Source organism: Tachypleus tridentatus, chromosome 1 (genome assembly GCF_004210375.1).
Source record: "Tachypleus tridentatus isolate NWPU-2018 chromosome 1, ASM421037v1, whole genome shotgun sequence".
In the NCBI taxonomy this organism is placed as follows: domain Eukaryota; kingdom Metazoa; phylum Arthropoda; class Merostomata; order Xiphosura; family Limulidae; genus Tachypleus; species Tachypleus tridentatus.
Genome location: NC_134825.1, coordinates 156,903,665 through 156,927,984, shown reverse-complemented (window position 1 = coordinate 156,927,984; position 24,320 = coordinate 156,903,665). Strand labels below are relative to the sequence as shown.

Sequence of the window (24,320 nt, the reverse complement as noted above, 5' to 3'; positions counted from 1 at the left end):
CGTCCTTTATAATCCCCTATACAATGTTCATCAGGCCCCTATACAACAATACTAAAATAAGTGGGAACTAACTGTATACAGTCATGTGAAAAAGTTAGGACGCCCTATGAAAGCCTGTGTATTTTTGTAACATTTTTGGATATATAGATATTTAATCTCAACTTCAACAATACTGAGAGATTATAGGAATATAACTAAACAATTAAAACTGAAGAAAAGACTTTTCAGGATCTTCTGTAAATGTAATTCTACAAAAATGCATATTCTAACTGAGGAAAAGGTTAGGACACTCTACCCCCTAATAGCTAGTGTTACCACCTTAGGCTGAAATAACTGCAGTGAGACGCTTCTTGTAGCCTTCTGCCAGTCTCTGACATCGGTCAGAATTCTTTCAGGTGTGAGATGTTTGAGGGGTTTCTTGCGTGTACAGTCTGTTTCAACTCACCCCACAGCATCTCAATGGGATTAAGATCTGGGCTTTGACTCGGCCATTCCAGGACTCTCCATTTCTTAGTTTTCAACCAGTCCTTGGTAAATTTTCTCGTATGTTTTGGGTCATTGTCGTGTTGCAGGGTCCAGTTCCGCTTCAGCTTTAATTTTCTTACAAATGGTCTCACATGATCCTCAAGCACCCTCTGATACACAGTAGAATTCATGGTGGATTCTATGAGCTGTCCAGGTCCTGCTGCAGCAAAGCAGCCCCAAACTATGACACTTCCACCTCCATGCTTCACAGTTGGTATGAGGTTCTTTTCCTGGAATGCTGTATTTGGTTTACGCCAAACATGTCCTTTGTTCTGGTGTCCAAGGAACATTATTCCAGAAGTCCTGGTCTTTGTCTACATTTTCTCTGGCAAACTTTAGTCTGGCCTTGATGTTTCTCTTAAAGAGCAAAAGTTTCCTCCTTGCACACCTCCCATGCAAGTTAAACTTGTGCAGTCTCTTTCTGATTGTAGAGGCATGCACTTTCACATCAACAGTAGCCAGAACCTGTTGTAGGTCTGTGATGACATGTTAGGGTGTTTGGAGACCTCTTTTAGCATCTTGCGGTCTGCTCTCGGAGTGAACTTGCTTGGACGACCAGAACTGGGTATGTTGGCAGTTGTTTTGAAAGCCCTCCACTTGTTGACTATTTTCCGGACAGTGAAATGGCTGATTTCAAAATCTTTTGGGATCTTTTTAAATCCCTTACCAGATTCATAAGCTGCTACAATTTTCTTTCTGAAGGCCTCAGACAGCTCTTTAGCTCTCACCATGGTGCTCACTCTCACTTCAACTGTCAGGAGCACACCAAACTAAATGTCTGAGGTTTAAATAAGGCAAGCCTCATTCAAAATGCTGAGTAACGATCTTCTAATCATGTGCACCTGGTGTGGTACACCTGTGTGTGAGTTGAGCCATTTTAAGTGAGAATAAATGTGGGGGTGTCCTACTTTTTTCCTCGGTTAGAATATGCATTTTTGTAAAATTACATTTACAGAAGATCTGGAAAAGTATTTTCCTCAGTTTTAATTGTTTAGTTATATTCCTATAATATCTCAGTATTGTTGAAATTGAGATTAAATATCCTAAAATTTTAGATGTATCCTAAAATGTTACAAAAATACACAGGCTTTCATAGGGTGTCCTAACTTTTTCACATGACTGTACTTGGGAGCAGATTTATGTATTATTTTAACACATTTTAATCGGCTTTTACATTATCACATGCCTTGTTATTTAGAGTGTGGGTTTCAAGTTTAACCGCGCTCTATAATATAAAAAAATCAAACCGTTAGATGATGAATAAATGCCTTATTCATGTGCGCTAGGCCTATCTCCAAAATTCTGTACACAAACTTTCGAACATCACATTAATCGAGAGGAATAAGAGATGTGAAAATAAACTTAATGTTCAGTAAAACACGCCTTCCTAAGATATATGTATTTCCTTAAAAGCTCCTATATTTGTTCTAATCCAACGCATTAAGTTTGACTCTTGTGGAAGTCGACCAGTGATGTCACACCTCACATTTAACCGTGTTTCAGTAAATGCAGCACCTAAAAGAATAGGTGTTCGTATAAAGAAAGTATTTTAACGTATATAATCAGCAATAATAAAGTTACAGAAACGTCAAATGCTTGACTGAAGTTTCCATTGTGGTACTCTCATAAGCACAACGGCCCGGCATGGGCAAGCGTGTTAAGACTCGTAATCGGAGGGTCGCGGGTTCGCATCCCTGTTGCGCCAAACATGCTCGTCCTTTCAGCCGTGGGGGCGTTATAATGTGACAGTCAATCCCACTATTCGTTGGTGAAAGAGTAGCCCAAGAGTTGACGGTGGGTGGTGATGACTAGCTGCCTTCCCTCTAGTCTTACACTGCTAAATTAGGGACGGCTAGCACAGATAGCCCTCGAGTAGCTTTGTGCGAAATTCAAAAACAAACAAACAAACATAAGCACAAATATATCACATACTAAGCCCCCTACATTTTTACAACAGATGTTCCTCTGCAATATTTTATATATTTTTTTACACACTATCTCCACCATTCTCACAAGTTTTGTTTTGAAATATGGAGACGCACAAGGTTTTGTCTAGCAAGATTTGCACAAGAAAACTTCTCATCCAAGGATATGAATTGTTCAGGGAAGTTTCTAGCTTGGGAGTGGGTGAGAATGGAGAGACTTAGAAACAAAGTCCTTACCTTGGAAATAATATTTGCATACTAAAAAGTGTCTTAACGTATGGAAGTAATGTTATACTTTCATAAGAAAACCTCTAGCTGAGTGTCTAAGCTCAGGCACGGAAGATTCGCATCTGGTGAAAAAGACTTATACAGGAAAGCCTCTTACTCGGGGACAAAACTTACAAAAGTATATTAACTTGAATAAGTTAACATTGGTAAGTGCTAGGCCCAGTGTAAAGTGAAAACACGAGGCTGAAAATATCGCTGCTATGTGTTAATGACTAACCGCAACATCTGCTCCCTGTATGAATGTTAAATTAAATTAAAAAAAACATCAAAATAAGTTATCTTGTAATGTGTAATGCTTCAATTCCAAAATGAAATTCCAAGTAACATTACAGAAGGTTATACCAACGCCCAGTGAAACTTATGCTGAATCAATTACCAGAAACTTATTACATGGTTTTTAATTGGGTTGTCCTGAGTCAGAATAGCTGACGCATTGTGAAAACTTTCAGTTTGGTTATACATTCCAAACAGAACTATTTAAAGATCGGACGTTAACTCAGTGCACATAAAAGTACGCTTAAACATAGAATACGTCACATGACACTTGATCATGCACCAGTTCTCTGTCAGTGAAGAGTCATTGTCTCGAGTTTGATTAGTATAGTATAAAACTTTATTAATGGCGTATTAATACGTATTAATATTAACTTAACTTGATCAATGGCGTACAATAAACTAGGCTAAGATCCAAAGATAAAAAAATTAATTTAACAAATCCTTGTTCAATCGCGGGATCGCTTGAGGCTCCACATCTCGCACCTGCCTAAGGCCATTTCTAACCTGAAGTCAGATTTATTTGTTTGTTTTCAATTTCGCCAAAAGCTACACGAGGGCTATCTGCGCTAGTCGTCTCTATCTTAACAGTGTAAGACATGACAAAAGGTAGCTAGTCATCACCACCCACCGCCAACTCTTGGACTACTCTTTTACCAACGAATATTATAACGACACTTTATAACGCCCCACGGCTGAAAGGGCGAGCATGTTTGGTGTGACGGGGATTCGAACCCCCGGCCCTCGGATTACGAGTCGAGTGCCTTAACCACCTGGCCATGTCGGGGTCCCTAGAGTCAGAATGTCAAACGAAAAACTTCTGTAGGTTTTAATAAATTTATACAGATGCAGTTTATACTACAAATAGTTACATTTTTGAAACAAACATTTTTTATTATCCATGGGAAATCAACGAGATAACCTAAACTTATGTAAAACAGCACTTTAACTTTTTTATTTTAACTCTCTGAATAGTAATTTATTTCTGGTAAGTTCAACACTGGCTGAGAACATAATACTGAATTACACCGTGAATTGTCTGTCTTGCCCTTCGTTTTCTATTCTGAAGGTCGATCGTGGCATAGTGCTTAGCGTGCCGGCGATAAATCCGATGGTCTACAATTCATATTCCGTGGCTATAAGGCCCCCCAGTGGCACAGCTGTATATCTGTGGACTTACAACGCTAGAAACCGGGTTTCGATATAGATAGCCCTTTGTGTAGCTTTGCGATTAATTACAAATAAACAGACAACCCGTTGCTATAAAAGAGAAACAGAAAAACAGCGCTCCTCATTTTTGGAACAAGGTGCATAATAAGAGTGGTTGTTAAATACCAATCATCAGTTATTATCAAGGCCTTATATGGTCTACGATTTTGAAATTCGACTCGCAACTTGCGTTGCAAGACCAAAGCTCGTCACCAAATATGGTCACCCTTTAGGTCGTGGGAGAGATCACGTAACGGTCAATCTCAATATTCTTTGGTAAAATGCTAGCCCAAACATTGGTTTCCCTCAAATTTAGCATTTCAAAATTAGTGACTGTTAGCACAGATAGTCTTCCCGTTACTTTGTGGAAAAGGTTAAGAGAGAAACAGGTAGTTATCTCAAAATTTGACGTTGAGTACTGCTGGCTAGTTTTCTTATCCTTAATCTACATGGGGCGCGTGAACGGTCAGCAAGTAACTGATATATCTAAGTTTAGACCTCAGTATGACGAAAAAACTTAATTTAAAATAATCTTTTAATGTAAGATCCTTTATGAATTCTTAAGAAATATATCAATAACACGGTTACATCAAGTACTAAATGCTACACTAAACAAATGTTTCCCATGTAGTTACTAGAAAGATACGGCTCCTCCTGTTACACCTATATTTGGAGAGAGAAACACGAGAAAGAACAAGAAAGGTTATTCATTCTAAAGAACAAGGTAAGAACAAAGAATCTCATTAGCTTAAGCTGCCAATAATATTTTGTATCACTTCCTTGGGTAAATGTTACCTTGGAGACGAAAAAAGAAAAACAAATCATTTGATGTATCTTGCGTGCAGGTACAAGAACCACTACATACGTCAACACACTTATACGTATGCAGTAAATATACCAGCAAAGGAATCCGCCATTGCCTGGCCTAAAAAAAAACCAACAAAAAACACGTTACGTTATAATGGAGGCGTGGTCATCCCTTCCAGTACTTTGAAACGTTCGTTCGATGCAATGGCACAAGGCATCAAATGCTACTTTCATTTGACATCAACTTCACGTATTTTGCTTCCGACTTTCAGACTCAGTTGATCCCTTAGTCATTAAAATGGGAAATTGAAGCGGTTTCAAACTCTAACCGTTTATCCGATCACTTATCCTTTTAAATCCGATCTTCGTGGAACCAATCTGAGTTCCTCTTCCATATTTCAAAGTTGGTTCAGCCAATTCTTCACAAGAACTTCTGACACCAGGAAGACGGATAGCTTTACCTTGGACATATATATATATATATATATATAGTACTTATTTATAAGTGATTCCTGTCTCAACTTACGAAAATATTTCAACTTAACGCCATTTAACGTATTATTTAAATAAAAATAAAACATTCTCTTCTTAATACAAAGCAAAACTGTTTACCTTTTCAAACAAAGCTAAGATAGTTTTTATCTAAGGAATATCTACCAGCGATTAAGACATAACTATGGTTCTTACACAAATAGCATACAAGCTGTTAAAGAAAAAGATAACACTGACCTCTTCACATAGTGCCATCATCCGCCTGGTGGATTCCAGAGACTAGAAACGATAAAAAAGAAGAATTTCACTAATTTTTGTATTAATGACCCAAGAAGCACTGAAACAAAATATCAAGTTATTAAGGCATGTAACTGATGTGTGATGAATCATGTCTGAAGCTACCAGACATTCGAGTGATGTATGATGAATAATGTCTGAAGCTACCAGACATTCGAGTGATATATGATGAATCCAAGCTCCATCATCTTCTATTAAAACGAGTAAGTATAAATAAACCAAATTTATAAAAACCATAAAACAAAACACTCTTAGCTGAAAATTTTCCATGATTGAAGCTGAAAGTTGTTTTAAAAAATGAGAATATTCAGTTATAGTAGAGCTCTTGGTGAGAAGTAACATTTGTTATCACAATGTAAAAGTAGCAGTCATAGTTTTGAAATTTAATATCACTGGATTATTTTGATGTTTCATTAACAGCTTTGTGACTGAGGTTTTAACATCGTGGTATCAATACATGAATTAAAAAAATGTTTATTCCAAACCAGGAATTATTACAATGAAAATCACTGAATAGGCTAACAATTCTAACTAATATTATTCGTCATGATGTGTTTAAAGTGGTGAAAACGACCTCTCGTGGATGGTTTACTTTTGTGTACACGTTTACAGGTTTAGTTTTTAACTGACTACCAGTTAAGTAAATAGTAATAGAGCTGTCAACAGCCTAATCATTGTGACAGAGTAATATTTGCAACTGAACAATAGCCGAATCCTTTCTATTTTGCAGCCCACTACTTGATCAGTGGTAAATTTCAATGCTTATACTGCTAAAATTCGGGATCCGAACCCTGCAATAGCCACAGATTATATTACTGTACCTATAAAGAAAACACAACGAAAAATATTTAGCCAGTCAGTGTTAAATTAGTTTCCTAACATACTTATACAGTGTGATCTATGTTTAAACTTTTCAAAATAACATGCGCGTAGATAGCTTCAGAAAAACTCGTATGACACTTTAATTTGCATCCAAATTACATCCGAGTTGTAGAGTCGAAACCTTGGAGTAAGTTTGTCGACAGTAATTCCACCAAAAGAAAGTAAAACCCGTGTTATCATTGTTTCGGAGATTACGTAGAAACTGTTATATTATTTCTAAATAGAAATACTACCAAGTAATAATACTTGATCTGGAACGGATCAACTTTCTCTTTCAAATAAAATAAAATAAAAGTTGTTTCTTTCGGGATAACGAATAATACATCAACACAATAATACACAGATTATTTAGCAGTTAATAAAACATAAATATAAAATCGACAAGGTAAGCTTGTCATTATTATGGATGTAGTAATGTAATGTAGTAATTTAGGATTAATTGGATTTTTACTACTTTAATAGGATTGCTCTAATACTTCGATTTTACACAACGAACACTCTAATAAAGAATCATTTGTATACAGTGATTTATTATAGAGAGCACTGTGTACAGTTATTTAATATAGGATTGTTTGTGCACAATGATTTAATATAAGATTGTTTGTGTACTATGATTTAATATACGATTGTTTGTGTACTATGCTTTAATATACGATTGTTTGTGTACTATGATTTAATATAGAATTGTTTGTAAACAATGTTAAACAAGTTTTATATAAACTTTAAAGACGGGAACTGCTGAAAACCTTGTATAGAGTTCTTTCATTCATTCTTTTATCCTGGTACACAAACGAAACTCTTTACCTTAAATCTGAAAACTCTTATCAATGTATTGTATGTTGTGAACGTATGTTGTGTGTGTAAAACAAGTATTAATTTAAAATAAATAAAGTAAATGGTCAGTATAAAAGAAAACAGTAAAAGTCCCTTAGTAAACGTAAAAAAAAAAGTGCTTAGTCAGTGTAACAGAAGTATGTAGTCGATACAATGGAAATCTATAGTCAGTATTAAAGAAAGATACGTGTAGCTAATATAAACAGTACATGGTCTGTTTAACTACGTATTCAACATGAAAGAAGTACGTAGTTAGTATTAAAGAAAGATACGTGTAGCTAATATAAACAGTACATGGTCTGTTTAACTACGTATTCAACATGAAAGAAGTACGTAGTTAGTATTAAAGAAAGATACGTGTAGCCAATATAAACAGTATATCGTCTGCATAACTCCGTATTCAGCATAAAAGAAGTACATAGTCAGTATTAAAGAAAGATACGTGTAGCTAATATAAATAGTACATGGTCTCTATAACTACGTATTCAACATAAAATAAGTACCTAGTCAGTGGAAATTCTTATTCAACGTAATAAAGTATATAGTCTGTATAGAAACGTACGTAGTCAGAGGAAATAAGAAGTACTTAGAGTGAAGGAAATACACAAACTTTGAAAGATGTGATATATTTGTTAGTGATTAGGAAAACGTGATTTATAACCAATAGAGCAACATTTTCCAGGTAACACAGTTTGTCTAACAATTAATTTACGTTAGAGTTACTTCACTTATCAATGTTTCAAGCAACTGACTGACCAAATAGTTTGATTACAAAACCCCTGAAGCATCTTTTAGCAAGGCAACGTGCTGATTTACAACATCAATATAGCATTTGTATTCTCTATCTTTCACAATCGTTATAGTTTCATGTAGTTATTATTAATTACAGCAAAGAATCAGCTGTAAAAATAGTAAACGTTTAGTAACTACTACAGAATATCGGTAAATGTGGACGTAATTTATATAAACCTGGAAGTAATGTGGCACAACAGTGGGTGTTAAGCATATTAACTCTTTACGAAAAGTCGTTAAAATTCAGAAAAAAACGATGTGACATTTGAATAAAAGGTTTTGTTTGAAGTATTAAACTTCCAGCGAATCATCAGGACCATCGAAGTCAGGAAGTTCACTGCTATAATCTTTTTTACGTATAACTCAACAACCACAATAGCCAGCCTTTATCAGCACGATCACAACTTTGAAATAATTTAGGAAAACAAATGTGAAGTACATAGCTTGAAGTATATTCGAACCCTGCTACAATCAATGTTTTATAAACTGCTCTCCTGCATTTTAAATTATTCTACTTTCTTGTCAAGATCGTGCATAAAAAACCAAACAACCCCAAATAACCTGGCCAATAAAAGTCATCGATAAGTTTATAGACTTATTACGCTAAAATCTGGAGTTCACTTCCCATCAGTGAAAACAAGTCTTATCCGATGAAAATTAATTAGAATCCTCAAAATGCAAAAATTTGTTTAATAGAAAATATATCATTAAAAGGTTAATAAAACTCTTGAAATTGGTTGTTTTCTTAATTATTTATAAAAGGTGATCATATGTTATTTTACGCTCCAATAAACGTGACGTTTATGAACATGTCGTAAACAACACAAAAATCAAAATTTTTATGCTGAGTGATTTGTACGTTATACGTTCAACTTATTTGCTCACCAACACGAAAGCTACTGTAATTATATCACGATAAATTTTAAACATCTTAGTAATTTTGTTTACCTCATAGATTAATGAAGATAGTCTCCGTGAGCATTCATAACTTTCATATATCAATCCCAAATCTCATTAAGCCTACGTGAGAGGCATTTCATTTTCTTTGAGGGATGTTATTCCCTCATGAATCGATATATGTATGCACGAAAGTATATGTGAGGTTTAAAAGCGTGATGAGCCAATTAATTACAACTTCTTTTGTACATGAATCATAAGAGCACATGTTGATTATCTCTCTAGCTTTCTAACCAGTTTTGAAACGTATCAGTGTTTAACATGGCCAGAGATCCTTAGCCTTTCAGAAGTACTCTCTTTCTGTACGAAAAATGGCTTAGCTTAGGCTTAAGATAAGAACAACCACGATCTTAATGTTTCACTGCGTTCAGCGAAACAGCAGGAAAATGTTATGGTTGAAAAACGTAAAAAGTTTTGATATATATATTTGTCAGAATACGAATAAAATATATAGTTTCAAAAACCAGTAATGGCACAGTACACGAGTGTGTACTTGAAAATAGTTAGGGTACTGTAGATGTAAATTAATTATGAAAAGAAAGGACAGAAATAACAAAAAAAAACATGAACGTTGCTTAAAGGCTAATAACACTGGCCTACAATAACGCATGTTATTACAACAAAGTTAACACCGGCATATAGATTCATGATACTGAAAAGAAAGAGTCAATGACGTAAAAACACACGTTGAAAGAGTCAATGACGTATAAACACATGTTGAAAGAGCTAACAGTGATATAGAAATATACATTTAAAATGAAATAATTACGTATAAACACACGTTGAAATAATTATGGTGAAAGTTAACTACAAAAATAAAAAGAGACGGGAAAAGGTGGTTATTGATGAAAATATACAATAATCTTATGTTAACGAGCATGCTGAAGAAAATACCGCTATTACTACAACAGTGGGTGCTACTATCTTTGGTGTGGGAAAAGCGAACTATGAAGTCAAATAAATTGAGATACTTGTTTGTTTTTTTCAACGGAAGGACACCTTTTTGAGCTGCTGCCCACAGGAAGGGCACACGCTGTCTGCATGGCAACTTTTAACCAACTACTGTAGGCGACTGTCACTCTTATATCCTTCTCCTAGTGGAAAATTCGGAAGATATTCATTAACATATACAGACTCGAACCTTGGACCTTACTATATGCGGTTGATGTGCAAACCACATTAGACTAAGCCTGGTCCAACACTACTAATGGCGAATTCAAATAGCATTATGCGCATTGAACTGGTATGTCCTGCATATAACAAATGTGCAGTGTATACTGTATCCAAAAAATAAGTGGATGTTTATTGTATACAGTCTCAGTAGAAGAATCGACCTCTATTATCTTACCAACTTGTCTATTTTTTGCCTACTTATTAATAACATTCTTATTATATATTACGTGTGAATCATTGATGAATGTTTCTGATTTTATGTGTTATGTGTAAATAAGTCATAATTTCTTGTAATTTTATGCGTTATACGACAATCATTGACAAACCTTTCTGATTTTATATTATACGTAAATCAGTGATGGATGATCCTAATTTTATGTGTTATATGTGAATCTGATGATTATTCCCTATTTCATGTGTTATACGTAAATCAGTGATGAATGTTACTTTTATCCTTAGTTCAGACTAAAGTCTGTGAAGTTAGAATACTTTCTAGATTACTTTTCTTAGCATGTTACAGATATAGAGAAGATGAATCATCTTCATCATGGACTTTTACAAGTGTGATGGAAAATTCATTGTCTTGGACATTTTTTAACTTCATTTGTTTCATTATTTACTCTGACAACAACTCCTGAAGATCTCTTAGATACAACTTTGATTTTTACAGATGTTATGCAAAAACTCATTGTCTTGGGATTGTCTAACTTTAGCTTTTTTCCAATTCACTCTTACAGATTACCCAGTGGCATAGCGGTGTGTCTGCGCATTCACACTGCTAAAAACCGAATGTCGATACCCCGTGGTGGGCAGAGCACAGATAACTCATTGTGTAGCTTTGTACTTAATTCAAAACAAAGAAACAATCATTCTGACAGTAGCTCCTAAATATTTCTTAAATACAGCTTTTAATTTTTTGTAGTTTTGTATTCGCTAATCATTTGGCCCATGAAGAAGCTTTTGAAAAAATTCCTACGAAAACGTCTCCAGTGTAAAGTTTGAAAACAAGTTAATCTGAGAACAGATGCGACAAACAGTTGTAACGGAACGATTACGATTGCTTCTGTTGAAGGCCCAGCATGGCCAAGTGTGTTAAGGTCGCACCAAACATGCCCTTTCAGCCGTGAGGGCGTTATAATGTGACGATCAACCCCACTATTCGTTGGTAAAAGAGTAACCCAAGAGTTGGCGGTGGGTGGTGATGACTAGCTGCCTTCCCTCTAGTCTTACACTGCTAAATTAGGGACGGCTAGCGCAGATAGCCCTCGAGTAGCTTTGCGCGTAATTCAAAACAAACAAAGCTTCTGTTGAAAATCACAGTTTATTTCTACATACGATTCATCTGTCAAAGTTCTACTGTGAGTTTTTAGATTATTTTCCAATCCTCGGTTGTATTTTTTCAGAGCGTTTGAAACAAATATCTGTTTTAATGTAATGTGTGCTTTTTGATATGTTCTTAACTATTTATTTGTAATTTCATTTTATTTTTTCTGGATTTCATAAAATATTTATTATTGTGCAAACTATTGACATGTGCACGAGTCACAAGCAAACAAAAAAACAACAACATCAAATTCAGCTGCCGTTCATCAAACTGAACTTAATGTCCACTTATAATGGAGAGAGACGACACTGAAACCGCGAAAGTCACGTGGGCACGAACAATGCCGTAAAAGTAATAGCGATAGAAACGTGATGTTTTATTTTTTAAGTTTACAATAAAATTGAAACTTCAAGTAATATAGGAACGTATAAGCCTTTGAAACAGCCAACAGTACTACATATAAAAATGCACTACTGATTAGACATTAGATTGTAGAATGTATACATGTGTACAAATGATATTTTACGAACATCAGCAACTACAAATACACTAAATATAAGTAACAGAAAAATATATTTTACCACATGATATGCTTAATATAAATGCCTGTACGTGAGTTTTGCCCAGTGACTTGGTTTCCTGGATTGTCAATCCGAGTACTTACAGTTCGCGACCCCTTGCATAAAAAAAGCACTCCGAAACTTACGGTTAAATTTCATTATTCGATCAGACAAGAGTAGCTCAAGAGTTGGCGGTGATCGCCGTCGACTAGGTGCCTCCTCTCTAGCCTATAAGTTGGAAAGTAGAGGTGGTTATGTGGAGGCAAATCATTGTACTTCAATGATATTAAAAATGCATCTATTGGAGTCTGTGAACTTCATTATTACTGACTAAGGAGAGTTCAACAGACGCATTTAACAATAATTCAACAACGCCATCACTGTATTCAGAGGGAGTTAGTCGTCTGCTGTGTAAAAGCTACTAACATAACGGAAGTTTTGAGCTTTGAACCACTTTGAATAACTTCAATTATTCTAATGTACTCGAGCAGAGGCAATATATTGGACCAAGGCCTTTTAGTAATATGGAAGGATGAAGTTAAGGCTGGAGAGGAAAAAAAAGTTGTGTAATCTACTCAAAAGAGTAAATAGAAATTGAAATTGTTCAGAACTCCATACAAAATAACAATAACAACACGCTCCTGGATCCATTACAAAAACAACAATAACAACACACTCCTAGCTCCGTTACAAAAACAACACGCTCCTGGATCCATTACAAAAACAACAATAACAACACGCTCCTAGCTCCGTTACAAAAACAACACGCTCCTGGATCCATTACAAAAACAACAATAACAACACGCTCCTGGCTCCGTTACAAAAACAACACGCTCCTGGATCCATTACAAAAACAACAATAACAACACACTCCTAGCTCCGTTACAAAAACAACACGCTCCTGGATCCATTACAAAAACAACAATAACAACACACTCCTAGCTCCGTTACAAAAACAACACGCTTCTGGATCCATTACAAAACAACAATAACAACACACTCCTGGCTCCGTTACAAAATCAACAATAACAACACGCTCCTGGATCCATTACAAAAACAACAATAACAACACACTCCTAGCTCCGTTACAAAAACAACACGCTTCTGGATCCATTACAAACAACAATAACAACACGCTCCTGGCTCCGTTACAAAATCAACAATAACAACACGCTCCTGGATCCATTACAAAAACAACAATAACAACACGCTCCTAGCTCCGTTACAAAAACAACACGCTTCTGGATCCATTACAAAACAACAATAACAACACACTCCTGGCTCCGTTACAAAAACAACAATAACAACACACTCCTAGCTCCGTTACAAAAACAACACGCTTCTGGATCCATTACAAAACAACAATAACAACACACTCCTAGCTCCGTTACAAAAACAACACGCTTCTGGATCCATTACAAACAACAATAACAACACGCTCCTGGCTCCGTTACAAAATCAACAATAACAACACGCTCCTGGATCCATTACAAAAACAACAATAACAACACGCTCCTAGCTCCGTTACAAATACAACACGCTTCTGGATCCATTACAAAACAACAATAACAACACACTCCTGGCTCCGTTACAAAAACAACAATAACAACACACTCCTAGCTCCGTTACAAAAACAACACGCTTCTGGATCCATTACAAAACAACAATAACAACACACTCCTGGCTCCGTTACAAAATCAACAATAACAACACGCTCCTGGATCCATTACAAAACAACAATAACAAAACGCTCCTGGCTCCGTTACAAATGTTAAGCAGAATAGTTTCAACAAGGACTAAGCTGCAGAGGAGTCCAATAGACAGAACCTATTGCTACGTTATATCTTTCTTTGTTAGACCAATTCCTTATCTTTCATGTAACCTCCTTGTTGGTATAAGTTAACACAGTTTCTGTTAATGCCATATACAAGTGCAGAATTATGTGCTTTTACCATTCTTCTAAAAGCAACAATTATACTTTTTATTATTTTCACGTTTGTAACACATTTTAATTTTAAAATTCAGTTTCTTTAGAATACACACAGACAGAAAGAAAATAGCAAATTTTGTATTTGATTTTGTAACAATTATTTTTAAATATTTAGCTTGCAACCATATTTGTTAGATTATATTGAATACATTAATCATACCTCGCTCACATTCAAGTGCCAGAGGCAGACTGTACCCTATATGGCATATCAGCAGTAAACGAGTTAGACATTTTTTTGCGAAAAAAAAAAAAAGACTTCCCGTGTTACAATTTTTTCAACAGAATCCAAGGAGAAAGAAAAAAAATATTTCCTTAATTTTGAATACACAAAAATAGCGTTGTCATAAACACGTGTGGTGCTTCTGCCTTGGTTTAAAATACAATTTTAAACGTAAAATAATGATTTCACTGAAAATTTTATCACATTTCAAGATACTTAAAACGAACTGGTAAAAGCACTTTTAATTGGTGTTGCTAAGCACAAAGATACACAATGGACTGCCTGTGCAGTGTTCACCACAGGTATCAAAAACGTGGTTTTTGAGCTTCATAAGCTTTCAGATGAATCGCTGAAGCGCTTCTGTCTGTCGGTGTTGTCAGTTCTCTGTATAATTTTAATAGTATGCAGTAAAGCATCTTTTACAGGGGACAAACAGCTTCTCATGATTCTCCAATACTTTTATGTCTATACGAATTATTATGTAACTCGGTGTAGCCATTCCTGGGAGTTACCAGATCTCTCTAAATCTTTATTTAGGTACCCAAATGTGAAAATCTCCAAACTCTTAATGTAGACACCTATTTTGCAAGATACCTTATTTACTGCCGTCAGTTAACAAACGTTACTCGGACAAGTGTGTATTTTCGTCAGGAGTTATTAAAAAATACACTCACAACATAAATGTAAACTTACAACTTTTTATACAAACGTGTAAATAAAAACAAATTAAGTGACGTTTCTGGACTAGTAGTTAAATAGAAATGAAATTAATTCCTTCCAGCAACTATGACTAGATGTTCTGTTTGTTTTTCCAACCATCTAAAAATGCACCCATTTACAAGTAATTTATGAACTTGACAGAACTCAGAATGATATTTTTTACAGATAAATTAGTATGTGAAAATATTTACTTGTTTACTATTAAAAAACAAATTAGTTAGAACCACACGTTTTTCCTTTAACGTATTCATGAACCCATTATCCCGAAGTTTAACATTTGTTACAGTAACGCTTTATTCTGATAATAGCGACGTAGATCTAGCACGTTAATATGAAGAAACTGGAACAGTTAATAAAATGCAGATGAAATTAGGTTTAAACCTTTTGAAAGATTGTCGTTCATTGTAGATCTTACACTTGCTTGTTCCCAGTTGGGATCGCAATACAGTATAGATGTGTAAAATCAATGTTTCTCAATACACCGGTAATTGGGTCTACTTCGCATGCGCTATCTTCCATCGTAAAATACGAGCTAATCTAACCAATCTGAACGAAGATATAGGAAAGGAATTTTCTTACAAGGTTTTAGTGATGCATATTATAAAATGAGACACTCAGATTGTAATACGTATAAATGTCTCACTCTGTTTTTTACATATTTTCTGGCTTAACGGATATTAATTTATAAATGGTATTATTTTTGATTAACTTGTGTCATCCTAGATTAAAGATTGCAGGTTTTAATGTACTAAATCTGTAAGAACGATTGACATAAGTAGGCCTGAGGTTACACGGAAACAAGTGTTTTTTGTTCGTTTGTTTTAGCGCATGGCTACGTAATAGGTTATCTATGCTCTGCCCACCACGCGAAATCAAGCCCCAGATTTTAGAGTTGCAAGTCCATAAACTTAGCGTTGAACCACTATAGCACCGATAACAGAAACTATTGGCTAATGTAATATCAACACACGAAACAAGCAATCTGACGTTGAAAGAGAACCCAACACTAATTTATCCATTCTAAGTGAAGCCACATTTATTTAAGATGAAAAATATTTTCTTCTCAATAACATCAACTATAAATATTATACAGTTACGCTCAGAAAAATGCAGAGGCATTTTATGTAAACTAATTTGTCGTTTAAGGTCGAGAGGTGGGGAACTAAACTGGAGAATGCAATAAATGTTTTTAGCAGTTTTCTCTATCTAGATTTTCTGGAAATTATAACATTTTGTAAAACCAAGCTCAGAACTACAATGTTTAACGTGTTAAAAAAAAGATAAATATTTGAATGTTTCAACTGACAGATCTTTTTTGCTTTATAAACAAATTTACTATTTAGCTTTTTTTTGTAGATAAAACTTTTTTACAGGGGCAGACTTCTTTACCGTGATTGATGGTTTTCTGGTAACTTAGGCACTTTTACAGTAGAAGACTCATTTCCAAAGTTCCTACACTTAGCTTAGTAGCATCGCAATTAAAGTTACAGAGATTAGCATCAGATAACCAAACATGAACGGGTTATTTTATATTTAATTTGTGTGTAAATCCTCCAAAGATATAGTCGTTCATATTACCTGAATAAATAATCAATAACAATTAGCAAGCGAACGAATCCCAGGATGCATTGCAGTGAAAAATTTGACGAGATACTTTCGATTTTAGGCCAATATAATAAACTTAACTTATATTTCCAGGTTAAGCATATCAATTTCATTCATAAATATACTCAACCAGATATCCTTATATCGCCATTACAGACATACACAACTAACTTACACCCTTTCGTCTATCTTTTTAAACCACTCGTACCCTCTTGATGGGTCAGTGGTAAGTCGACGGACTTAGAACGCTAATATCCGTGGTTCGATTTCCTACTATAGATAAAGCTTAAAAATCTTTGTTTAAAAAAAAGGCAGAAACCATCTGTATCTTTAAAAGTCCTGGTAATCAAGACGTGGAAGTGAATACTTATGATACCTACACGAGTATTCAAACTAGGTCTGATATAATTTTTATTATTCTTCAGATAGTTTTGTTGTGAACGCAATTTACAAGCAGTTGTTTTAGAGATAGTTTATACAAAATAAAACCAACAACAAACGTGTCATATGTAGATAAAAAAACATTGCCAGTGTAATTTAACTTAAATATCCCATGGATGTAACGTCTAAGCATCGTTTGATGTAATCTAGAACGGTACAGTTTCGGTAAAGAAACCTGAATAACGTTTTACCTTCACAAAACTCGTATTTTCCATCTTTTACTACCTATATCATACGGACGAGGATTTAGTTTTCCCAGAAAACTAATTTTGCAGTGGAAATCCATCTCATTCATTTGGCTCGCAGCAGGCGTGCCCTCCTCTTAGTGTATCAGTGTCACGTGACCCAATATTTTTCCACCAGCTCGCGCGGTTGAATGAGGCGAGCATGACAGACAAAATCGACAGAAGGAGTTGAAACCTATATTCTGGCGGCGTGGCTGCTTCTATTGTTGTAGAAATAAATCAACAGGGTAATGAATTTCTGTTACGTTTTTACCCTTAAAACGTGAGAACGTACTTTGGCTGGTGTTACTCCGAACCTTTCACAGGTAGCAATTCTACAAATGTGCAATATTAAGTACTATTTACATATACGTCGATTTTAACAAAGTATCACACACCAACCAGTAACGAAATATTACAAAATGTAGTCATGTTACAGGAATAAAACTGGTGTTCTGTAAATCACAGAACCTTGTAAACAATGACAAACTTGACTGTTTTAGAGATATGAACACGAGTTCTTAATATTTTTTTTAGTTCTTTGACAAAATTAACAACGTGTGGTTTTGAGTACAAAATTGTGTTTACTTAAATAACTATATAAATGGCCCGACATGGTCAAGCGTGTTAAGGCGTTCGACTCGTAATCCGAGAGTCGCGGGTTCGAATCCCGGTTGCGCTAAACATGCTCGCCCTTTCAGCCGTTGGAGCATTATAACTTTACGGTCAATCCCACTATTCGCTTGTAAAAGAGTAGCCCAAGAGTTGGCGGTGGGTGGTGATGACTGGCTGCCTTCCCTCTAGTCTTACACTGCTACATTATGGACGGCTAGCGCAGTTAGCCCTCGAGTAGCTTTGCGCGAAATTCAAAACAAAAAAAACAAACTATATAAATACTTCCAGTTTTCTTCGTTCAGGAGTGCAACTTATGATGAAAACGAATCGCTTTTCATCTGAGGCAGTTATTAAGGTATAAATTAAAAGTGTTAGTATTGTACTTCTAGTTTATGATATGAAATGTCTCAAATTACTGAAACTGTGTGAATATTTAAATGATGCATAAAGTTTAATATAAAGACTGTGCATTAAAAACGAATCTGTATTCTGTTTCGAAAGCCCACAATGGTTGTATTATAGATACTCAAAAGACAGGGTTGTGTTTCACAAAATACAAATAGTGTTGTTTGTAGCACAAGTTTGTTTGTTTTTTATATAGTGCAGACTTCTCTAGCTAATTGCTTTGAAAGGCGGTTTTCAGAGTCATGATGACATTTGGAAATACCGTCAGATCCAAAATAAGATTATCCATCCAGTAGTGCAGTGTTTCCTTAAGTGAAGCCACGGTCCCCTTAGGGGCCGTGAAGCTTTTTCTAAAGGTCGCCAGAAAGGAGATAGGCGCAAAAACACAGATGTCAATTAATTTCAATTCTAAATTAAAAAAAAGTCGTTAACAATTATTTTGAATTAATTAAAAGATACTATATGTCGAATGATGTTGTTGTTTCTACTATGGCACCAGTTTTATATCACCATGATAAAGTTTGGGTTCGGGGAGCTCAAACTTTTTTTATTCATGTCAAAGGAACCTCAGATTAAAAGAGTTTTGGAACCACTGGTGTAGCGGAAAATGTAGTTCAGACAAGCTTGTTGTAAATCTAACTACCTCGTGTTAAATAATATACAAATTATTTTAAACCAGTTCCTTCTATAATACTCTATGTCTCTAAATTATTTTAAATACCACTGACCCAAATTATTTCTATTATTACAAAAAATGTCTAAAGATTTCAGCCTTCTTGATTTAATGAAATCCTTGCCTGTTATTCTGACTAGCTTTGGTTCATTTAAAAATGACCTAAAAACACTGTTTTTATGTATTAATATTTCTCCAAAACTTAAGTTTGTGTTATTGAAGTAATAAACTGAGTAAAAACGATTCACGTTTTAGGTAGCTCTAATAATCGATTAGACACATTTATTTTTTTTAAGATACGTTGTCAATCGGTAATGTCTCGCACATCTGTTAGAATTTTTGCTATTTTTAAACGTATTGACCCATTTAGCTCCCTTTCAGATCCGAGAGTGACGTATATTTATAATCGATTGTGTAATAATAATGGTCTGTATTTATAGCTGATGGTGTAATAATACAGCAGTTTGCAGATTCGGCATTTTTCTTAATTAAAAAATGAAAATTTGAAATACGTTTTAGATTTAACAATTACAGTACAAATAGAAATAAAACCAAAAAACACAACACTATTTTTACAAAAATATGTATTTGATTTTGCTTAGTCTAAGCACATCAGTTTTTACATTTAGACAACATAAATTATGAACTATGGTAATATTCTATAAAGGACACAAATATACGCGAATTTTGTTTTTTTCTCACTTAACCCCTACATCTGCTGTATTACCCCTACCTCTGCCGTGCTATCGTTGATACGATTTTGCAAAACTGCCGATTCTGATAATTCCTCATCGGGGATTACTTTCTGTTGCTGGACTTTAGGCACAGTCGTGGACTGTGACGACCGCGACGTGTTGACCACCATCTTTGTTTTGTTATCAAACTGGTAATGAGATGTTTAAAGACACACACTCCAGTAAGCTAATATGGCTGACATGCCGATAGAAAAATCATACTGAGTTTATCACTGGAAAGCACAATCACATCAACTGATAACCATATAATTAGTAAAACAAGCTCGAGAACACTCTACAAGCTCGATAATTTAAACCAAGAGAAAATATGCTACTCGTATGTTGTAGGGAAAGTTCCCGCCTTTACTTAGACCAGAGAGGACAGAAGAAATGCAATGTTCCCGTTGATAACACAAAGTGAAGTGTTAGCGTACTCAACTCGTTTCCAGTATAGGCGCCGCCACGTCCCACCTCTGCTGTATACGTCACGACTCCACCAATGGTAGACAGCAGAGACAGACGGACTAACCCTTTTCTTTCTGCCCATATGGCATTTTCACATTCATTTAGCATAATTACGTGGAGAGCCAGAAAAGCTACCATTTAAACGGGATTTAAGAAATATCAAAATGAACCTAAATCATCTTAATTTACATTACAACTGTTCTTTATAAAACCCATCAATGAAATCCCACTTGTTTTAACTTTCTTACGATTTTTTTCGCTGCTTCTAACAAGAACAGAAACATCACAATCCCCGCGTCGTCTTTCTGAAACTGCACCGACCCCTATGAGATGAAAGAAGTAAATGTTAATTAATCTTCACAGTGTTTTTTACACTAACTTTTGTTTCATTTGCATTCTAACTGAAGAAGGCAGTAAGTAACGAGAAACAGCACTAAAAATAAGACAGTATTCAGAGATAAATGATTCTCGAAATAATCTTGGAAAAGACGTCAAATTTAGTTCTCTAGAATGCACTACAAGTCTAATTTGTAGTGTTTTAAAAAAATACTTCTGAGTGAATTTAAAGACGCAAGTGTACTGTAATGTAACAATGTAGTGTAGTTTATATTAGGTACTTAACAAGTAGTGTTTCAACTGTACTGTAATGTAACAATGCGCTTCATATTTTAGCATTTACATTGTTTAAAAACGTTATCCGTTCATTCATAGGTCACTCTTTACGATTCTTGTATTTAACTTTCTATTGATTTTTGATACTGTAGAAATAGGCATCGAGAAAACATATACGAGTTAAAAAACAAAACAAAAACATCACCATCTTATTCACAAAATCAGTAAACCATTTTTATTACAATTTTCTTTTAACCTTGCACAGATAGCCGCAGTGGCTCTACGCGAAATCTAACATAGCAACCTTTCAATGATTTTCTGCCAACTTAAGTATGCAGTCTTTTTGGGTAGAATACTCTGTTTTGTTTTTGAAAAAGTTAGCTATTTCATAAATGCGTGAATTCATGGAAAATATTGATGAATGTTTCTGCATGGAAGATTATTAACGAGCAAGATAGATACTTTCATTCAAACAGATAAACAATAATTTACAGGAGAAATGTATTTATTGCGTCGCGATCGGACATACATTTTTCTTTATAGACTTCATCCCATGTAAGCCTTTGTATCGAAGCTATTTTTGTATTCCTACAGAGACAGATTATTGAGTCTCTTCAGGCTTGAGTACGTGACGTCAGACAAATACAGTTGCTTCCTTAATCTCGCCATCTGGCGGCTGTAAATACAGTACAATAATAATAGTTTTGGCCTCGTATAGAACCAAAATAACGGAATGATTAAGTCCATAATGAGGTTCAACACAGAGGTAGGATGCTTCTTTTCGAGTCTTAATAACGAAAAGGCTTAGTCGAGGTTTACGTTGATTTATGGAATTAGGGTTAAATACAAGCGTATCAATTAATCGTACTTTTTAAGCGTCCAGGAGATTTTGTTCCAGAAATTTTTATTCATTATCTCACGTGACATGAGAAATTAAGCAAGCCAAAAAAAAAATAAATTATAAGCCTCCTACACGAAAAACTTAATATTTTTCCCGAAACTTCAAGAAAGTTTGAGAAAGATTACCAGCAATTATATCTATTCCAGTTTTCCGTCCCTTACAGTAGTATTACGTTGTACAAGCAAAATTAAAAATTGCGATTTTCAGATAGGTTTTAACGACGTGAATTGCACTTAACTTGTTTATAAATGTTACATTTTAAGTCACGTAGTCAGAATACATTACTCATTTTTTTAGTTAACAGCACGATTGCAATAGGTTGATCCTGAATCGGTGGAGTGTTCGTATGAAACATTAACGATTTAAAAGTTTGGACTATTTTTTACAGTTTTAAACATATCAAGTAAGTTGTTCGCATTTAGCAAGTTTACAGTTTGAGTGTTGTTACAACTATAATTCGATAAAATATACGATGTTTTATTTCTTCGCTCAGATGTAAGAAAGAGGTCTGGCATGGCCAGATGGATAAGGCACTCAACTCATAATCTGAGGATAACGGGTTCGAATCCCTGTCACACCAAACATGTTCGCCCTCTAAGCCGTGGGGGTGCTATAATGTGCGGTCAATCCCACTGTTCGTTGGTAAAAGAGTGGCTCAAGAGTTGGAGATGGGTGGTGATGACTAGCTGCTTTCCTTCTAGTCTTACACTGCTAAATTATGGACGGCTAGCACAGATAACCCTCGAGTAGCTTTGCATGAAATTCAAAAAAACAAAGAAACTGTATAGTATAAACTGATCAAGAGACGTTGGCATATCTTTGTATCGCGATCTCTCAACATTCCTATAAACTAAATTAAACATTAAAAGACATGACATGCGCTTTCTAGTTCTTAGAAATTATGAAACTTATTGATATATCAATTTTTAATAGTTTTAGTTTGTTGAAACAAAACTATAAAGTTTATCCATAACTAAGAAAGTATGATACAAACGTGTGATATTAACTATCCTAACACAGAGTTGAGTATAGTAAAGTGGTTATTATGTTAGGTTGCGGGATTAAAGGTCTGAAGTTTACATTAAAAAAAAAAAAGGACAGTCAAATTAAAGCGTAACAAAACAGGTACTTTTGACTGGTTGTCTTCCCTTCTGTTATTAGTTTAAAATCAAAGTCAATTATATGTAAAACCTTGCCCTTAAAGGTTTCTCAATTTGCTGTTTACTTTGCAAGGTGCCATTCTATTGGAAAGGCCTGGCACGGTAAGTTATTTAGGGTGTTCGGCTCGCAGTCTGCGGGTCGCAAGTTCGAGTCCGTCTCCCACCAGACATGATCACCTATTCAGCCCTTAGGAAAATTATAATGTTTCAACCACTCCCAACATTCGTTGGTAAAAGAGTAGCCCAAGAGTTGGCGGTGGGTAGTGATGAATAGTTACATTTCCTCTGGTCTTTGTATACTTAATCCGGCGTTTGATTCCCAGCGATTAACACAGCAGACAGTCTAATGTCGCGTAAACTGTGGGTCGCGGGTTCAAATCCCTATCCAGTCAAACATACACTCCCTTTCAGTCGTGATGCGTTATATGTGAGGGTCAATCCGACTATTCGTTGGTAAAAGGGTATCCCAAAAGTTGGCGGAGGGCAATGACGACTAGCTGCCTTCCTCTAATCTTTCACTACTAAATTAGGGACTGCTAGCGCAGATAGCTCTCGTGTAGCTTTTCGCGAAATTTCAAACAAACCAAGCCTAATGTGGCATTGCTATAAGCAAACAAGTAAGATCCCTAAAAATGAAAGAAATGCGTGAGTTGTGTTTCGTTATTATGCACAAAGCTACACAAAGGGCTGTCTGTGCTCTGCCCACCAGGGATCGAAACCTGGTTTCTAGCAGTATAAGTCCGCAGACATACCGCTCTACAACCAGGAGGCTATGTTAGAATTGAATTATGAGTATATCGAGAAACAAGATATCAAAGCAGGAAGAAGAGATAATATTGGGCAAACTTGGTTAAATCATTACGATGAAAGCATAAAGATAAGACGTGTTTGTAACTACACATGGCAGCTGTGAATGAAGAAAGAGTTGATAATATTTATATATGCGATGAAGAAAAGAACATTGTATTGATTGAAGTGTATAATGATGTTTGTTTGTTTTCTTGAATTTCGCGCAAAGCTACTCAAGGGCTATCTGCGCTAGCCGTCCCTAATTTAGCAGTGTAAGACCAGAGGGAAGGCAGCTAGTCATCACCACCCACCGCCAACTCTTGAGCTACTCTTTTACCAACGAATATTGGGATTGACCATCACATTATAACGCCCCCACGGCTGAAAGGACGAACATGTTTGGTGCGACCGGGATTCGAACCTGCGAC

The 24,320-nt window shown here is 35.3% G+C and overlaps 1 protein-coding gene across 4 annotated transcripts in view; it reads right to left on the bottom strand.

The window, feature by feature from the left end:
* LOC143228384 (synaptosomal-associated protein 25-like) overlaps nucleotides 1-24,320 on the bottom strand; it is a 157,695-nt gene that overhangs the window by 56,528 nt on the left and 76,847 nt on the right. For 2 of the 4 annotated variants that reach the window (XM_076459668.1, XM_076459663.1), the window contains exon 3: nucleotides 5,757-5,798. In XM_076459668.1, the coding sequence (XP_076315783.1) occupies nucleotides 5,757-5,798 (42 nt within the window). Of the gene's footprint in view, nucleotides 1-5,756; nucleotides 5,799-19,964; nucleotides 20,687-24,320 lie in introns of those variants that run through there. The other 2 variants (XM_076459655.1, XM_076459651.1) reach the window with 2 other exon arrangements.